Below are 18,782 nucleotides of genomic sequence, written 5' to 3' on the forward strand. Positions count from 1 at the left end.
AGCTCCTGCAATCCTTATTCCCTTCGAGGTCCTCGGGCCCAGATTACAGAGGAATCACTTTCTGCTTGTGACAGTTTAAGGGCCTCATGCTTTGATGACAGGTGTGTAATTTGTTCACTGATTTGCACTAGCCCCAGAGCAACATGGGGGTGTGAGGACCCCAGGACTGAAGCCTCCTACTGCATATTTTTGAGATGGCTCCTTCTGATTTATGCTGTATTCTGACCCTTCCTCAGCAATGGGATTCCTGGGGTGACTGGTTTCCTCCTTCAGGCACCAAAGTAGAACTTGATTCTTCCCCCCCTAACTGTGGCAGAGAGGAGGAGTAAACACCCTAGAGGTGATGGAAATAAGGGCTTTGATCTCTGGGCTTCTAGGAACACAGTTCATCTCTGGCATGTACCTGAGTCAAGTTAAGGCAAAGCCAAGTCATGCCTGAGGTCCAGGCTTGAAAGGGGAGATGAGTGAACAGTGTGGATACTTGCAGATAGAAATAATAAGCTAATGACCAGAGGATCAGGAGAATGGGTTGTACACAGTTGTGTACAGCTTGTAGGAGCCTCAGGACCCTCACAGGAAAAGGCAGGGCCAGGGTTCTCTTTCCTTTGGGATTCTATGATTCAGCTGATAAGATTTACATTAGTAAATTTTCCAGAGAGAGCACAGAGGGGCAAGGACACATTCCTGAACTTTGCTGAAACCTAGTCCAAGAGAGGCAGCAGAGACTGTGGGAGATAGGTAGCAAAGACCAACATCAGGAGGCCTGCACCACTAACTACGGTAGCTTGGATGAAGCTTCGTGACCTCACACAAAGAGAGAGTCATCACAAAGAGACACATGAGAGACATTTCATCCAAGAAGGAAAGTTCTGGAAATAGATTATAGTGCCTGGTGTGCAGATCTTTAACCAGGAACTGTACAGAAATATAGTGAAATGAATAGAAGAGAATTCATTTCATGTTACCATATGTGTGTGTGTGTGTATGTGTGTATGTGTGTATGTGTGTGTGTGTGTGTGTGTGTGTGAGAGAGAGAGAGAGAGAGAGAGAGAGAGAGAGAGAGAGAGAGAATAATAAATCCCACTCAATTCTAGCCAACACACATGTGGCTGGGTATGTTGGTACACACTTATAATCTCAACACTCAGGAGGCAAAGGCTGGTGAATCATGAAGTCAAGGCCAGACCTGGCTACACAGTGAGACTCTATTTCCAACACAAAATAACTTCAAATCTGCTTTTCTTAAAATAAAAAGTTTAAAAGTCTCTCTTAAAATCCACATGGAGGGGGGTGGAGAAATGGTTCAGCAGTTAAAAGCATTGTTACTCCTCTAGAGGAACCAGATTCAATCGGGCTCACACACACACACACCAGCTTACAACTGTCTGTAACTCCCATTCCAGAGGACCTAATGCCCTCTTCTGGCCTCCGTGGATATCAAGTATGCCTGTAGTACACATACTTACATGTAGGCAAAATATTCATGCACATAAAATAATTTTTTAAAAATCTACAAGGAGCGATTTTTAACTTCTTCCTTGTTCTTTTGAATACCCTTAGGTTGCTAGTGGAGAGCTGCCATTAATCACCCTACTCAGCTTAGACCCAGTGTGCAACACCAACCAGTGAAGCAGTTAGCCCCTGTGCAACAGTGGGAAGTCTGGGCTGGCGTGCAGGGGTTTGAATGGGATGGTCCCCACGGGCTCACATGCTTGAATGTTTGGTCCTCAGTTGGTGGAAGAGTTTGGCGACAGGTGTGACCTTGTCAGATGAGGTGTGCTCTCTCCTTCCCTCCTGCTTGGGGATCACAGTGTGAGCTCTCAGCTATTCCTGTTGCCACCATGCCATCATGGACTCTAACTCTCTGAAGCCATGAGCTCAACTGAGTTTTACAAAGTTGCCTTGGTCATGGTGTGTTATCACAGCACTGGAAGCCTGAGATAAGGTGGTAACCACCTGCTTTCTGACCAGGAAGGTCCTAGGCCCCAAGCAGGGAATCTCCAGCTGTTGTTTTGTATCGACAGGATGTGTCTCTCAAACTGTCTTCCAAATAATGACTGTGCCTACAGACTAGTGCTGGTGTCTGCTTTGGTTTGAGACGCTCCTTTTTGCAGTGGTCACTGGTGACTGTAGGTGCTCATAACTGTCATTGACATTGCAGTGGTCACTGGTGACTGTACTCGCACATAACTGGCCAAAGTACTCTGCAACCTTACTTTTTTTTTTTTTTTGAGACAGAGTATCTCTGTGTAGCCCTGACTGTCCTCGAAGTTGCTCTGTAAACCAGCCTGCCATTGAAGTCATGGAGATCCTCTTGCCTTTGTCTCCTAAGTCTGGAACTAACAGAGCGCACCACCACCTTTCAACTTTTTAGTATTTAACATATATAACTTCAGACACTAGGTAAAATTCCTACCAATTACAATTTAAGCCATAAGAAGACATCAGGGTAGGATTGCCCCCTTTACAAGCTTTTCTCCCAGTTCACTTGATGACTTAAGGGGCTTGCAGAGGGCTGGATGAGGGTGTCCAGCCCCACTCCCATGACTGTGGGTGACTGGCTCTGCTCTCAACAACTCTGTCCTCGACACCGTCGGCTTTCATCACATTACAAGCTAGATTTAGACTGTTTTTCTTCCTGTTCACCCTCAAGTACTGTACTTGGAGAGGACCCTTTCTGTGTGCCTTGTGGTCACAATGAGACCCCTTCTGTGTGCCTTGTGGTCACAACGAGAGTGTCACACTTAGAAGCGGCTGCCTGGAGATGAGCTGACAGGCAGGGCTTTGCAGCAGAGTCATGCTCACTGCCCAAACACGTCGGATGGGATCGTATCCAGGTCTCAGCTCTTAAAATTCCACCAAAATTTCTAAGACATTTTATTTCCCTATCAGATTAGTCATGGGTTTTCCCAAAATGATCATTAAAAAAAAAAAAAAAAGATTGTTCTCGACAAGAAATATGAGTTCAGTACTGACTCAGTCAGCTTCCCAACAGGACAGGCCTTTTAATCATCCCACACGTGGCCCACTCTGCCAGCATTCCTGGGAGCAATCGGAGCCACCTTCATAGAAGAAACTTGCATTCCGTGCTAGGTATAAAGTGGGAGCCACATGCCCTAAGCACGCAGGTCTTGTCAACATTTCACCGTAGTCCATAGGCTGCTCATGAATTAAGAGCTGACACAGCTTTGGGCCAGCGTGGCACTGTTGCTTATTATGCCTTTGCTCACCTATGGAGGGCATCTGCTTCCTTTGAGACAACTTTTCTTTGCAAGACTCCAACTTGATAGAAGCAGCTAAAGCTAACTCTCAGGTCAGTTCTTAGCAGAACATTTCCAAATGGATTGTCAAGACTCCAGGAGAGCTGACAGTTGGGTGCTGCTGTGGGGAGAAGCTGTCCTAAGCCAGCTGGCCCATTCAGCTGCACCCATGACCAAGCATCCAAGTCCCAGTGTAGCTTTATTGCTGCCGCTGAGTGTCTATTACTGCTCTGCTCTTCGTGGTGGGACAAACAGCACCGTTCATGATGGCTAACCTGGTCCCTGTGGCCTCCTCCAGTCTAAGAAGCTAGCTCTCTTATGATACCAAGATGAGAATGAAAGGCTCTGAGAAAGATAAATTTTGCGGGCGGGGTAGGGATGGGGGGCTGCCTGCAGCCATGTGTGGAACACTCTCCAGAACAACACAGCTAAACCCAGACCCTCAAGCTGAAGTACACTCAGTTACCTGAGAATCAATGCTTGGCTCCTATAAAAAAAAAAATTAAACCGGGCCAGGCAGTGGTGGCGCACACCTTTGATCTCAGCACTTGGGAGGCAGAGGCAGACAAATTACTGAGTTCGAGGCCAGCCTGGTCTACAGAGTGAGTTCCAGGACAGCCAGGGCTACACAGAGAAACCCTGTCTCAAAAAACAAACAAACAAACAAAATTAAACCTACTAATATACTATAGTATATATTATATTATTTTAAATATACTACTAGCTACACGTCCTCTTCAAAACATAATACAAAGGCTGTACTTGACCTACAAATGGACCCACACAGCAACCCTGACATAATTCTGCTTGAATACGATCTATATCAACTAGGAAACTCTGAAACTGAAGGAAATGCCAAAGAAAACCTAGCTCTCTCAACACATTTTGTCAATATTCCCGAAATGTTTATTGATCCCTAACTAGTTCTCTTGTTATACTGATAAGCCTCACCTAGGACTGTCAAACTGTAAAGCCTCTTTGCCAAGCTGCCAGCAGCTTTTGAAGCCAGTTAACCTTAGCCACTGGTCTCCAAAAGGAGATGGTATCTCTGTGAGGTTGGGGCTGCCTCACTATGCAAGCTGGGAGAACAGCATAGAGGCCAGTCCCTAAGTCACCCGGGATCTATTGCTGAATGATTAACTGAGGAGAAGCAAAGGAAGAAACACTGCCAGGAACTAGAAGCAGCAACAATACTGCAGTTGGCACTCTGATCTGGAACATACTGACCTGCAAGTACAACAGTCTGGACTGCCTGCATTTGACTTCCCCTAAAATACCAGGGTTTCTCACAGCAGAACGTCGGAACCTGAGGCCTAAGTCTTTGTTCTGAAATACTTTGATTTCCATCTTCTATACAGTGAAAAGCATTGGGTGTTCCAAAGCCAAGCACATGAAAGAAGCCCTGGTTGAGTAGGGATGGAGCACACCCCGTTTGGGAGGAAGCCCCCAGGGGCCCAAGCAAACATGCTGTAAGCAAGCCCTACACCAGGTAGGCACGCAAAGCAAGGGGCTGACCTCTTCTCTCTCAGGTCTTCTAGGCTCCTTCCTAGCCTTTCTTCTCTGCTTCCTCTTATTTTTGTCTTCCTTCACGCTTTTTACCTCGGCCACAGGATCCTGGACTATTTCTGGGGTAGGAGTCATGTGCTTACTCATTGACCAATCAGAGATGGTGTTTGAGCTCCACTGAGAGTTGATAGGATTAGCGGGAAACAAGACAGAATTTGCTTCCGGAGCTGCAGATTCTAAAGAATTGGTTTCCACGGGTTGAAACTCATAATAATCCCACTCCAGGCCACTGAAGGTCATTCTTCCTCTAATTCTCAGATATTACCATGCCATAAAATTCAGTATCTGCAGAATATGAAGTTAGAAGCAGATCTTTATAAAGTCAACATATGCGCTTCTATTCACCTCCCAGAGAGAGAACGGTTAAAGTGACAACCCCTCCACAGTTAGGTCCCGCTCTTCTTTAATGATAATAAAGCAATTTATTTGCATTCTTGTAGATATTCCAAAGCTGAATGTCAACAGGCATGGTGAATACTCAGGAAACAGGTGTCAAATCGGTCCTCTCTCTAGTTATCACGCTGTTGTTACACTGTCCAGTGTTTTATATCAGATGGAGAAGCAAGTATGCATTGTTTGAACAGAGCAGGAGAAGATGTAAAAACCCCCAATGGTTGAAACAAGAGCAGTGTGTTACCTAAACGCAGGGCTGGCTTTCCTTCTTCCCTGGCTCACAGGGCTGCGCTGTGAGAATTCATGCTTGTTCTGCTTCCTTTCCATCCCAGAAACACCAGCTTAGTGTCTGCCGCATGAGATCAAAGCAAGCCTCAAACTCAGGACCTGAGAACTGGTATTTGGTTGGGATAGGCTGGCATGCCTGGCACTGTGACCTCGCCACAGTGGCAAGCAGGAACTTTAATTATCAGCCGGGCAGTGGTGGCCCATGCCTTTAATCCCAGCACTTGGGAGGCAGAGGCAGGCAAATTTCTGAGTTCGAGGCCAGCCTGGTCTACAGAGTGAGTTCCAGGACAGCTAGGGCTACACAGAGAAACCCTGTCTCGAAAAACCAAAAAAAAAAAAAAAACAAAACAAAACAAAAAAAACAAAAACAAAAACAAAACAAAACAAAAAAAAACTTTAATTATCAAAGAGAAGCCTAGGTTATTCCAACATGCTGGTGCCAGCAACTTCCATTCCCCACTGTTCCTCTGACTGTTTATTTTCCTGTATTTTCCATCTGTTCTCTAAGGAGACAATATGGGTCAGAAATGTTACATTGGTTATAACATAGAAAAATAAAGTTTCATCACCCAAGGTGAAAAGCAAAAGCTTAAAGCTAGATCAGCATTTCTCAGAATAGCACCCTGAGTGACCCAGTAGGCTTCGATATAACCAGAGATTTATATGATATGCTGATAAATCCTCTGCCCATGCATAAAACCAGTCTACATGTCTGCTTGCCTGCCCATAGATAGGGTCTCACATATCCAAGGCTAGCCTCAAACCTACCATGCAGCTAAGTCATTTATGAATGTGTTTGTCAGATTTTAGGATTCTGTACAGAGTTTCAAGGGATATTCTAGCTAGTGCTGTTAAAAGTGAATCTGGAAGAAGTTATTACAAGGTCAGACTCTATGAGAAGCTGTTTTACTCACAGAACTTTTATTTGTTAGAATTCTACTGTGGTGAGTGTACTCAGTGGTTAGGAGTACTGTCTGCTCTATCAAAGGGTGTGAGCCTGATTCCCAACACCCAGAGATCTTACACGGCAGCTCACAACAATTTATTTGCATTCTTGTAGATATTCCAAAGCTTGCAAATAGAGTTTCAGGGAATCTGATGTCCTCTTCACCAGGCATCATGGTCCCAGATACACATGCAGGTAAAACACCCAGAATAACATAATTTAAAAACAAAAAAGAAGAAAGAATAGAGTTGAGACACTTTCTGAAAATAGTTCCCGATCACATTGCTATAGGGTTTTCTCCTGATAACTCACTGGAGGACAATCTAGACAGCCATTCCTCAGAGCCTCCACCTTCTCCAAAGACCCACGAGAACAGGGCTCTGTGCTGTGTGGCCCCACTTATCCAAAGCTCATAGATGCAGATCTGACACGTGATGGTGGAGGCCCCAGGGTGAGTCCTGTCCTGCACATCCCTGAGCTGATGGAGTCACATCTCAGTAATAGCACAGAACTCTTCTATAGGCCTTGATCCTGCATTCAAAATCCCTTTTCTCCTTTCAGTTAGAACAGAACTTCCAACTAAAGGAAACTAAGAGAAACTAAGATTAAAGGGGTGGGGCCTGGGGGGAGGGGAATGGGTTTGAGTGTCACCTTTGCTTCAGCAGTAAATGTGGTCAGTGGTCAGACACACATCTAACAGGTTTTTCCCACTGCCAGAATGTGTCCTTTGTTCTAAGACAGGGCATGAGTATGCTCTTAGAGACTTCACTCAAATGCTAATGGGGTGATAGGGAACTACAGTGGAAGAGTCTCCAGCAAACTAGTTTGCTGCTGAGAATGGGTCACCCAGCAGGTATTCCCAAGAACCCTTCTGCCAGCACAGGGATCAGGCTAGAGCCAAACCATTCTGGCATTCTTCCACCTTCCTCCTCATACTGCCAACATTGGCCCTGAGGGATGCTACTGCAGGCAAGCTCCCTGCCAGTCCTGCTCCGGAGGGAATGATGCTACTTACATCATCTTGTACATCGAGGTCACAGCCAGCCTTCAGCAAAATCTGCACCACAGAAAGATGACCCTTATTGGCAGCGAGGTGCAAGGGGGTCCGGCCATGCTGTTAATGCAAAAAAAAAAAAAAAAAAAAAAAAGATTGGTTTTTAGAACAAGATACCCCAAGCAGGCAGGACACTAAAGAAAAGATGACGCACCAGCTTTTAAGGACATCCCTGCCCCTAACCCAAGTTGTTCTTTTGCTCTGCAGGGGATTCTCAACCAATTTATTCAGAATTGAAGTTGCCTTGGTTAACTTTGGTCAGGGCTACATAGTGAGACCCTATCTCAAAACAACAACAACGTAAGCTTTTAAAAAAACAAGATTTCCCTTAGTGCATAATTTTTACGTCTTTTTTTTAAGATTTATTTATTTATCTATGTGAGTACACTGTTGTTCTCTTCAGACACACCAGAAGAGGTCATTGGATCCCATTATAGATGGTTGTGAGCTATCATGTGGTTGCTGGGAATTGAACTCAGGACCTCTGGAGGAGCGTGAGCCACCTCTCAAGCCTACATCTTATTCTTAAGCACCAAGAAAGTGGTGAAATGTGGGGTTTCCTGCCCTCCTGTTTTCCACTGGTGCAAATAACACAATGTGGTAAAGGGCTGTGACCAAGGATCTGAGAGGAACCTGGGTGGGAGACAGACAAACCTCAAATTCATTAACTCCTGAAGATCTAGTCAATAACTCCATCAACTTAAAAGCTAAATGGAAAAAGGCTCTTGGCTCCTTTTAAAGACAGATTTTAAAATTATGAAATCATTTAAAAATATAGTATATCAAGATCCACATACCTGCCAACTATTTAAAAAAAAAATACAGAAAAACCATTGATGTTCCTGTGACTGCCTTCCAGACCTCTCTGTGGCCCCCCCTAAAACTGACATTTCTTTTGAATTTGGCATTTATCTTTCCTTTTCCTTTAATTACACTGTCATTTCCTGTTTACTGCCAGAGGCAACATACAGATTATTGTTTCAAACCTATGTCAGGCATGTAAAGCAACAGAGTATCATTTGGCTTTTCTTCTTGTAATTTTGTTTGTTGTTGGGTTTTGGCTCAACAATCTATTATGGTGATGTTGTACACTGTTCCAGTCTGCTGTGAGGGCTAAAGTTATGTTTTAAAGTTGAAATTACTGTAAGAGATCTATAAACAAAAATGTCTCTAACCTATAAGTCCCACTTGCCCAAGGACGGGTAACTTCCTGGAATGCTGTGTCTGTTGTTTAGGGGGTAATAAGCCATGGGTTTTCACTTCTGTAAACAAGGTTGGCTGCCCTAAGTGCACAGGATGTGCTTGATCACAAGTAGGTCAGAGATACTCAGTCAGTAAGTACATCAGGATATATGCTTGCCCGATTTGACAAAAATGAGAACTATGTAGCCTTGTGGGTTTTGCCTTTACAAGCCTCTGACTAAAGTAATTTGGTGGCATACGCTGGAAATCCTGGGTATGGACCTGGTCAGTGTCCATGATCCTGGCTAGTATTTAATATTTGGCTTAAATCTTATAGTAGTGGTCTTATTCTTGTCCAGTAGGATTAACTCTACACTTCTCAGTGTTGTGGCTGAGTCACAGGGAAAATCATTCCCCTCTCTGTAGCTGTATTAAGCTTGAGGGATCCCATGGTACGTGATACCCAAAAGAAAGTGCACTTTGCTGAGTGTACATCAGCTTCTGTCCAGGGAACTAACATTGTCAAACTCCAGACTCTCCAGGCTCTCTCAGAGACATCCTGTTTGCTTTCAGGATGTTTGCCTTCTTTTACTATGAAGAAAAGTTTAAGGGACTATGGCATTTGAGGAAAAGAGACTTATGGGGGCCTTGTATCCAGCCTTTCTCACTAAGAACCCACTGCCTTTATTGATATTCTAGTGGGGTAAGCATGTTTATGATCTTGATAAAGCATCAGTTAGCCATGATAACTAACCGTGGAGAAAACCACAGACAAAAAAAGATCTTAATTCCTAGCCATGAAATCCAATCAAAACAGTAGAATGAGTCTGGAAGGAAAGAGGCCAGAGCTTGCTTTAAAATTAGAATTCTTAATTAAGGGACAAAGTTACTCCCAAGAATTAGGCTACAAAAAAACCTTTACAAAAAAGACAAGGTCATAAATGAGACAAAGGATTGACCTTTCTCTCTTCATCAAGTGTGACTTGACCTTGACTGTTTCTGAGAGGCACAGCGCCCAGATGGAGGAAAGTGACCAGGTTTTACTCACTGGGCTCAGGCTCAGGCTCAGGCTCCAACTGTCATTGTATGTCCTTATAAATGACCTCATATCTCGACACTGACTAAGGGACCTTCACTAAGTTTTCTAAGGCATTCTGAATCTCAGGATAGCTCATCATGGAGCTGAGGGAATGTGTGTGCTCTAAGGAAAGAGACACTGCAGTCAAACACAAGGGCCTTAAACAAGAAAAGAAAGCAGAGAACAGGCGTGGGGGACTGCCTGGAAAGGAGCTAGTCCCAGAGACACAGCCCAAGGAGCCCTGTGGACATTCCTGCCAGCACCTACCTATTTCTAATGGGCACGGAGGATACAAGGTTTGTCTAAGTGAGCACAGCCAGAAGGCAGAAGAAGGAACCGATGTGGTGGTTCCTCTGTGCAGCCTAATGTTTGTGTGAATGTCTGGCCCTAGGGTTCCTGTGCTACTGACCATCCTCGGTAGAATGGCCTTTGGGAAGGTGAACCGCACAACAGGACGAGTGTCTTGTAGATAGGGCAGGTGATGACACATTGCCACACAGGTGCTGACTCCCTGACTTGGATGTCACAATATCCGGAACTATGAGAAGCAAAGGTCTGCTGCTTGGGCAGCCAGCCTATAGCATCTTGTTTAAGACGCTGGAACAAACTAAGATGGGTTCAAACCAGATCACATGTGTGAGTACACCCAGAAATACAAACATAATGTCCCTGAATTGCAGACATGTCCTAATCCAAAGTCATCAGAGTCTTCTTGTTGAGAAGTAAAAGGCTAGAGCTATTGGACCCAGAGAGGTCCCAGTCAGATCCACCAATGCCTGGTGATTTTGTATAAGCCTGCTTTCTCATCTGTCAAACAGGAGTGAACTCCATACCCATTCACACTTGATATAAGAATGAAGTACAACCCTCCATCTAGTGTGAGGGTCCCTACTGCTGCTGTCTGTCAGCCCAACCCCTAAGCAAAGGAAATCCCCAACTGCCTTGCCTCTTGGACAGACACCCCTACACCTTTACCATAGCAAACTGTCATATGGGTTTGGATGAAGAGTCAGACTCTAATTTTCAAGGCTCCCACTCATCGGTCCCTCCTTCTAAGTCTGCTTCCATTTTGAAATCTGCTCTGAAGTTCCTGCTTTGTGTTTCTGCTTACAAAGCCCTCCTCTCTGGGAACTCCCTTCTCCAAACTCCTCCTCCTCTGTTTCCCGGCCATCTCCACATTCATGGCATTTGGTATTTTGTTAGAAAACAACCAAACATCCTGAATCCAGCTGGGGTGTGATCTCCTGAAAGAACTGTGCCTCCCATAAGTGATGAATTAAGTTGACCCTGGGTGGTGGGAAGGACATATGTAAGAGGCCCAGAACTCCTGTAGCACAGGGACACTGGAGAAAATTCCATGATACTGGTGTCTTAGGATTTTATTGCTATGAAGAGACACCATGATCATGTCAACTCTTACAAAGGCAAACATTTCATTGGGACTGGCTTACAGTTTCAGAGGTTTGGTCCATTATCATCATGGCAAGAAGCACATAGTTCTTGAGAGGTAGCTGAGAGTTCTACATTCAGATTAGCTGGCAGTATGAAGTGACTGTGAGCCAAGAGACCCGGATTGACCTTCTGAGACCTCAAAGTCCACCCCCCTAGTGACATACTTCCTCCAACAAGGGCACGTCTCCTAATAGTGCCACTCCTTATGAGTCCATGGGGGCCATTTTGATTCAAACTGCCCCAGCTAGATTGACTTTGAAACAAATGGAGACTGGAGGATGGACAAGCTCAGCTTCAAGGATGCCTCTGCCCTCGGGGACATGTCAGCTTCCTGAGCCACTTTAGCAGATGCAAGCACACAGCGGGTCTTCTCTGAGAAAGCTCTGGGCGCCTACCTACGCTCAGCTCCTTTGCTGGTCTCTGGGAGAGCACAGCATTAGCAAAAGCAGACTGAAGCGGTCAGGTGCTTTAGCACAGGAGGCTGTCCACCCCTGACAAACGAAGAAAGCAAGAAGCAGAAATGAGCTTTGTTTTCAGAACTTTCTGTCATGAAGAACAAGAATAGCGGGGGACCTTTCAGAGAGGAAGGCCCCAGTTCTCCCACCCAATGCACAGCATACCCCTGTCCTGATGTATGGACAAAGCAAAACACCCACCAGCTCCCTACAGGCAGGTTTACACAACCTAGGTCAAGATAAAACTGCTGCCATTTCTATGCCCCTAGGACTGGTGAGGGAGGAATCCTAAGCAGGAGAAAACACCGTATAGTACAAATGCTATGAAGAAGTGTTGATGCGTCAGTATCCTAGATTCTAACCTAGTTATCCCCAGACAAGCCTGACTCGGCCTAGACCATTGGGATCCACAGAGAACGACGAAGACAAGAGCAAAAAGACAGCGGCAGTAGATGCTTGCTACATGGAAGACATTGTTAAGAACCTCACACATGTTAGCTCATTCGGCCCTCCAACTTGATAATGTAAGGTAAACATTATCAAGCCCATTTTACAGATGAGGAAGCAAAGGCATAAAGAGACTTTCAGATGTCCTAGAAATAGACTCAGCCCTTAAATCCTCTGACTTAAGTCCCTGGTGCTCTGATTCACCCATACACTGCCCCTTTGTGTGTGTGTGTGTGTGTGTGTGTGTGTGTGTGTGTGTGCTTTCTATTGGTGTTATAAACACCATGACTAAAAGTAACTTTAAGAGTTTTTCTTACATTTCCATGCCAAAATCCATCATTAAGGCATGACAGAAACTTATAGGCAGGGACTGAAGTAGAGACCATGGAAGAATCCTGTTTATTGGCTTGTTCCTCATGGCTTGCTCAGCCTGCTGTCTTACACGCCCCAAGAACACCTACCCTGGAGATGGCACCACTTTCCACATCAATTATTAATCAAAAAAGTGTCTTACAAACTTGCCTACCGACGAATCTGATTCAGCCAGTTGCTGGCCCAAGCTCGTGTCAAGTTGTCCAAAAAAGAAATAGCACGGGGGGGGGGGGGTTGGCAGCAGAGAAGGGAGCTCTGTGTCTGGCTTTTGGGATGCTCTTGGGTTCTTGAAGTTGTGCCCAGACACTGACCCCCTGGGGTTCTTAGAGGACACCTGGTTTCCTCAGCTCTGAAAGCACGGACAGGGATTTTTCTCTTTCTCTATACTACTAACACCTTCTGGGGAGTTTAGTTGTGATGTCTGACTGGCTCCTTCTTGCAAGGGGTTCCAATCAACAGTAGGACCCACCTACCAAGTCTCATACAATCTCCTTAGGTGACTGATCTGTGAGGTGGGAACATGGGAAGAGATGAGGGTCTGGGATAAGTTTCCAAAGAGCGTCCCTGCGGCTAAACCTGCCAGCCTGGCCTGATTCCTCTGGCTGCACTTTCCTTGGTATCCTCCTCATTGTCAACAGACAAACACTCAACCAGAACATTTCTTCTCCATGCTTTGACAGTTATATCCACAAGCTACATAAAACCATGCAGCTCCTTGTAGCAACGGTACATCTAATGACAGTAGTCCTTCCTCTCCCCCGGGCACCAGAGTCTCCTGGAGGACTAGTTGCAACATAGACAGCTTGGTGTCTTGCCAGAGTTCCTGATTTGGCATCTGGATAGATCCTAACAATCTGCCTTTCTAATAATCCTAAGGTGAATACTAAGAGTGTGGACTGTCAGGGTGAGAGCTACCCACTTAACCCGCTACTTTTGAGCCCTATCACACTTTAGATTTACTATAATCTTTTTGTTTGTTTTGTTTTTCGAGACAAGGTTTCTCTGTATAGTTCTGGCTGTCCTGGAGCTGTAGACCAGGCTGCTCTTGAACTCCTAGGGATCCACCTGCCTCAGCCTCCCGAGTACATGTGCCACCACTGCCTGGCTCCTATAACTTTTCACAAAAATGCATTTACTTTTATTTTCATGTGTATGAGCATTTTGCCTGCCTGGTGCCTGTGGAGTCCAGAAGAAGGGAGTTCCATATCGCCTGGAACTGGAGTTACTGATGGTTGTGAATGGTGCATACCAAACCTTGGCCCTCTGCAAGAGCAAGTACCTTTAATGACTGAGTCATCTCCTGGGCCCCAAGTTACCGATAATCTTTTAATAAATTTAAAATATAACCAACAAAGGGTTAAAATCTATCAACGTTATGTGGTTCCTAGATGTAGCTTCAAGATGGGCCACCCCAGGCTGGGCGACTGAGAGGAGGTGTACCTCTCATTTCTCCTTCATCCAGCCAAGGTGAGGTAAAGGCTCAGGCTAGGTGTGATGGGCACTGAGACACCAGACCGTCTCCCTTCCAGCAGGTAACCCATAAATTATACTCACTGGTGATTAGAAAGGGGAGCAAAGTGATCCCTGCCCTCCAGTGAGAGAAGCAGGGAGGGCTGACGGGGACATTCCAGAAGGAGTCCTCCTCCTGAGATAGTGGTCTCCCACCAATGAGGATGACACAGACAGGTAACCAAGGCAACTAAACATCAAAGGAAGCAGATGTGTCTTCCCCCTATATGTTCAGCTGCAGACACTGAGAACTCCTTGAGAAGACCCAGGTTTCGAGTGACTCAGGCTCACATGAGAACCACAACTATAGAAAAAGGTAAATGAAGATTTCATCGTCCCCAAGTGACAACTCGGGTCACTCATCCACCCAGGCCACAGCTCCTGCTTAGGTGTTCTTTACTAATGGGCAGACTTTCCAAGCAGCAGTACAGCTTCGTGAGTGACCTGGATGCTCTACCAGCACACTTAGAGAGTGAAGTACGTAGGAGCTGTCACTCAGTCATTCCAGCAACACAACTTCACTCAATGATATCCATCTGCCCAGAGTCAGAGACCTGGGGAGACTCGTTAGCTCAAAGAAATCAAAACAATTAAGCCATTTTAACTGGGGCTGCTCCAAGGAGATAGACAGATGGATAGTGTGGCCCACATAAGAACAAACACTACAATGGGAAGAAAAGGAGGACGGTGCATCCTTTCCTCAGGAGGTGTAAGAAACACCTGATCAACATCACGCAGCCCTGGTTGGAGGTAAAAAGTGTCTCTGTTATCCACAGCATTAAGAAAAGGGGAAGTTGTGGCAAGACAGTGTAAGCTCTTCAAGAAAGAGCATGCCTGTGTTAAAGACATGACATTCAGATGGGAAAATGACAACTTTTTTTTTTTTTTTTTTTTAGTTAAGGTCTTATGCACCCTAGGCTGGCCTCAACTGACTGTAGCTGGCCTTGAACTCTTAATCCCCCTGCTAGCTCCTTGCATGCTAGGATTACAGGCATGCACCACTTTCCTAGATGTCCCAAGGGCATTGACCTTGAGAGTCCCAACCAATGCCCAGAATGATTTGCATTTTGTTCAGAAGACTTTCAAGACCTTCTTGGGCCTACAATTCAATGAGACAAAGTTATGAATTCCTTTAGAAAGAAACGGCACGGGTAAAGGACAGGAAGATGATGAAAGTTCACATTTAAAAGCAACTCATGGTCTACAATTTTCCAGAGCTTTCCTTTCTTATGAGAAACAGGCTTTGTCTACTTGGACAAGTGACATATCATATCTTAACCAGACCAGAGGTGACAGAAAGCAGCAAGACTGAAGAACTGTGTAACAACAGGACAAAGTGGGATGGAACGGATGATGATTCCTGACCAGGCAACCACAACCGTCATTGGAACAGCCCTTTAGAATCACAGCAATCACCAATAATTTGGAGACAGTATTTGAAGCATATTTTTAGTAATTAATTATTTCTAATAATTAGATTTCATTAATGAAAAAAATTCCTTTTGTGGTGACACAGTAATCTTCATATTTTAGCTTCCCTTAAAAATTCTCACCAGCAAAGTGATTAAAAATGGCTTATGGAATTTAATTGGCTGCTCAGGATTCTATTATCTCCTAGAGTACACAAGATGCCAATTGATAAGACATCATCGGCACAAGTCCTTCAAAGGGAGCTACTTAACTACTCTTCAATGAACTGATGAATCAGTGGACGAAGCATGGTGACCCAGAGCATGATACACTATATACGGAGAATAAGGGCCATCTTCTTGAGGCAATGAGAGTTTCCGCCCTTTCAGGAACTGTCAATAGGAAGTTTTCCTCCTTTAATTTGTTGGCATAATGAGCCCTGAAATTCTACCTGCATTCTTGGAACAAATCTACCTGTTTGCACTGCCTCCCTCTATCAGTGGTACTGTATTCTAGTAAGTAAGATTAAGAGTTTCCGAGGTGCTGAGTAAGAGTAAGAACTTCTTATGCTGGCCTGGGCACCATGGCTCACCTTGGGGGCAGAGCAGGAATATTAGAAATCTCATGGGAACTGGACCATCTGTATGGTCTGTTGCTTCTTGGGTCAACTGCTTTGTGTGTGATGTGTTTTATTGTGGTGAATTATACACAACATGAACATTTATTGTCTTATCTAGTTTTAAGTGTAAGATTCAGAGGCATCAAGTGGATTCAGAGTGTTCTACAATCATGACTTCCATCCACGTGTAGATTGGTTTTCAGCCTGTATGCTTCTGTGTTCCCTTTCCTTCCTCTACTGCAGTGGCTAGAATCTCCAGGATCCTGTGGGATGGGAGTGGTCTCAGAAGGGAGGCGTTTCCTTTCTCACTTTGAAGCCTGATGCCAACAGAGGGTTCATTTTGTTTGTCATGGTACTTTGTTTTCTCAAGATGCCCTTTACCCTACCAAGAAAAGTCTTGATTTCTGAATTGCTGAATTGGGAATAAAATGTTGCCAAATGCTTTTTCTGTTTTAAAGAAAAATTTTATTTATTTTTATTTTACCTGTATGCGTGCTTTGCCTGTATGTGTGCACACACATACATATATGTGTGCATGTATATGCTATATATGTGACACACATCATCTGCATGTCTGAATATTTCTGTGTACTATATGTACTAGTGCCCATGGAGGCCAAAAAAAGGCATTAGGCCCGCTGGAACTGAAGTTACAGAGAGTTGTGAGTCACCATTTGAGTTCTGAGAACTGAACTCGGGTCCTCTGGAAGACTAAGTCCTCTTAAATGCTGCCTCTAAATCCATTTTTCTATGTCTGCTGATATGATCATTAAGTCCCTTATCAGTATCCTTTGGAAACTGGATCCAAGACCTCCAAGGGTATTAAATGTTACCGATACTTAAGCCTCATACAAAAAATGGCATAGTATAGGTATACGAGTGCCACACCCCTCTGGTATACTGCAAACTGCCTCTTTCTAGACTATTTACAATACCAACAATAAAAAATAGTTGTTGTGCTATTAATAGCACGAATAGAAAGTCATGTTCAGTACATGTTACAACTACAATTTCTTTTGTTGCTGTTGTTGCTACTGTAGTTTCAAAGAGGGTCTAAGTGCTGGTCTGGCACTTACTATGTAAACCAGGCTGGCCTCGAACTTACAGAGATCTGCCTGCTTCTGCCTACTAAGTACTGGAATTAAAGGCATGTGTCAGTCACCATAGCCAACTTCAATTCCTTTTTAATATTTCTTATTCCCTCCATCTCCTGAACTTTTTAAAAAATAAATGAAGATATTACAAAGCTTAAAGTCTCATCAACAGATGAGGATAATTTACAGTCTTGAATAGCATTTCTATCTTCAGTAGGCTGAATCCACAGATGTGGACCCTGAGAATAAGGAGGGACAACTGTACAGTTTCTCTTCCTTAGTCTGTTATGAGCCAAATGTCTGGGTCTCCCCCAAAATCCAGATGCTGATGCTCTTTAGCCCTCAGTGCAGTAATGTCTGCAGATGAGGCGTGTGAGAGGTACTATCAGGTGAGGTCTTCAGGTAGGGCATTCTATAATGGTATCAGCAGCCTTTTGAAGAACGCAGACTTCCTACTCTGCCCTGAGCTTGTGAGGACAGAGGGAAGGTGGCCATCTACAAACCAGAAAGAGTCCTTGCCAGGATCCAAATCCATAGTTACCTTGATCTTCAAATCACCTTGAACAGTGAGAAACAACTGTCTTTTGTTTAACAGTACATACATGGCCTGAAGTAAAACACCTGGAGATCTGTAGTATACACTTCTACTAAAGGACTTGCAAGCTCGAAGTAAACTTCTCTTGATTGATGTATAGGATGTTTTTTCCATATTGCTGTATTCAATAGAAACAGTGGCTAGACACAAACCAGGCTTAACTACCACCCATTGAACCACATACCCTAAATCACTGACTTGGAACAGCCTAAAACATACAACAGCTAACGGGCTGAAGGCCTGCTGAGGAAGGAATTTCAGTCTCTAAATACACTTCTCAATCTATTTTCTGAGGTGATCACAGATTAAAAGAAGGAAGATAGAACAAAGAAGAACTCTGAGTACTCATTAGCATCTACCGTCCTCGCTGCCACCACCAGGCTGGTTGTGGCCAGAGGTCCCCAGGGTGGCTCAGAGCTGAGGAGGCAGTGTTCTTCTTGGCATCTTTGCAGTCTAACACTCACCAAGCACTAGTTGGCAGATTGCTGCTTTGGGAATCTTCCAGTGTGCTCATTTGTATTTGTTCAGAAAGATACAAGTATAAGGGAGGACTTTAAAAGTCTGATGCTCAAACTGAGCCACAACATGTGACCTAATGTGTAGTGTAGTTAGGACCCATTAGGCACACTGATGGGATGGCTTAGCAGGTAAAGAGGCTTGCCGTGCAACCTGGCAACCTGAGCTGGCTCCTGGAAAGGTGGGAGAAGAGGACAGAATCGTAAAGGCTGGAGAGATGGTTTAGTAGTTAAGAGTACTGACTGCTCTTCCAGACACCCCGAGTTCAATTCCCAGTTCATTACAGGTGGCTCACAACCATCTGTAATGGGATCTGATGCCCTCTTCTGGTGTGTCTAAAGACAGCGACAGTGTACTCACATACATAAAAACTCACATACATAAAATTTTTTAAATTTTTTGTTTGTTTGTTTGTTTGTTTTGTTTTTCAGGACAGGGTTTCTCTGTGAAGCTCTGGCTGTCCTGGAACTCACTCTGTAGACCAGGCTGGCCTCGAACTCAGAAATCCGCCTGCCTCTGCCTCCTAAGTGCTGGGATTAAAGGCGT

At 44.6% G+C, this 18,782-nt stretch overlaps 1 protein-coding gene across 1 annotated transcript in view; it reads right to left on the bottom strand.

Moving 5' to 3' along the window:
- Window positions 1-18,782, bottom strand: part of Ankrd6 (ankyrin repeat domain 6) — a 54,827-nt gene that overhangs the window by 22,537 nt on the left and 13,508 nt on the right. Inside the window, exon 2 of the mRNA XM_028780906.1 lies at window positions 7,469-7,567. Within this exon, the coding sequence (XP_028636739.1) occupies window positions 7,469-7,567 (99 nt within the window). The remainder of the gene's footprint in view (window positions 1-7,468; window positions 7,568-18,782) is intronic.

Source organism: Grammomys surdaster, unplaced genomic scaffold (assembly GCF_004785775.1).
Source record: "Grammomys surdaster isolate TR1022 unplaced genomic scaffold, NIH_TR_1.0 97, whole genome shotgun sequence".
In the NCBI taxonomy this organism is placed as follows: domain Eukaryota; kingdom Metazoa; phylum Chordata; class Mammalia; order Rodentia; family Muridae; genus Grammomys; species Grammomys surdaster.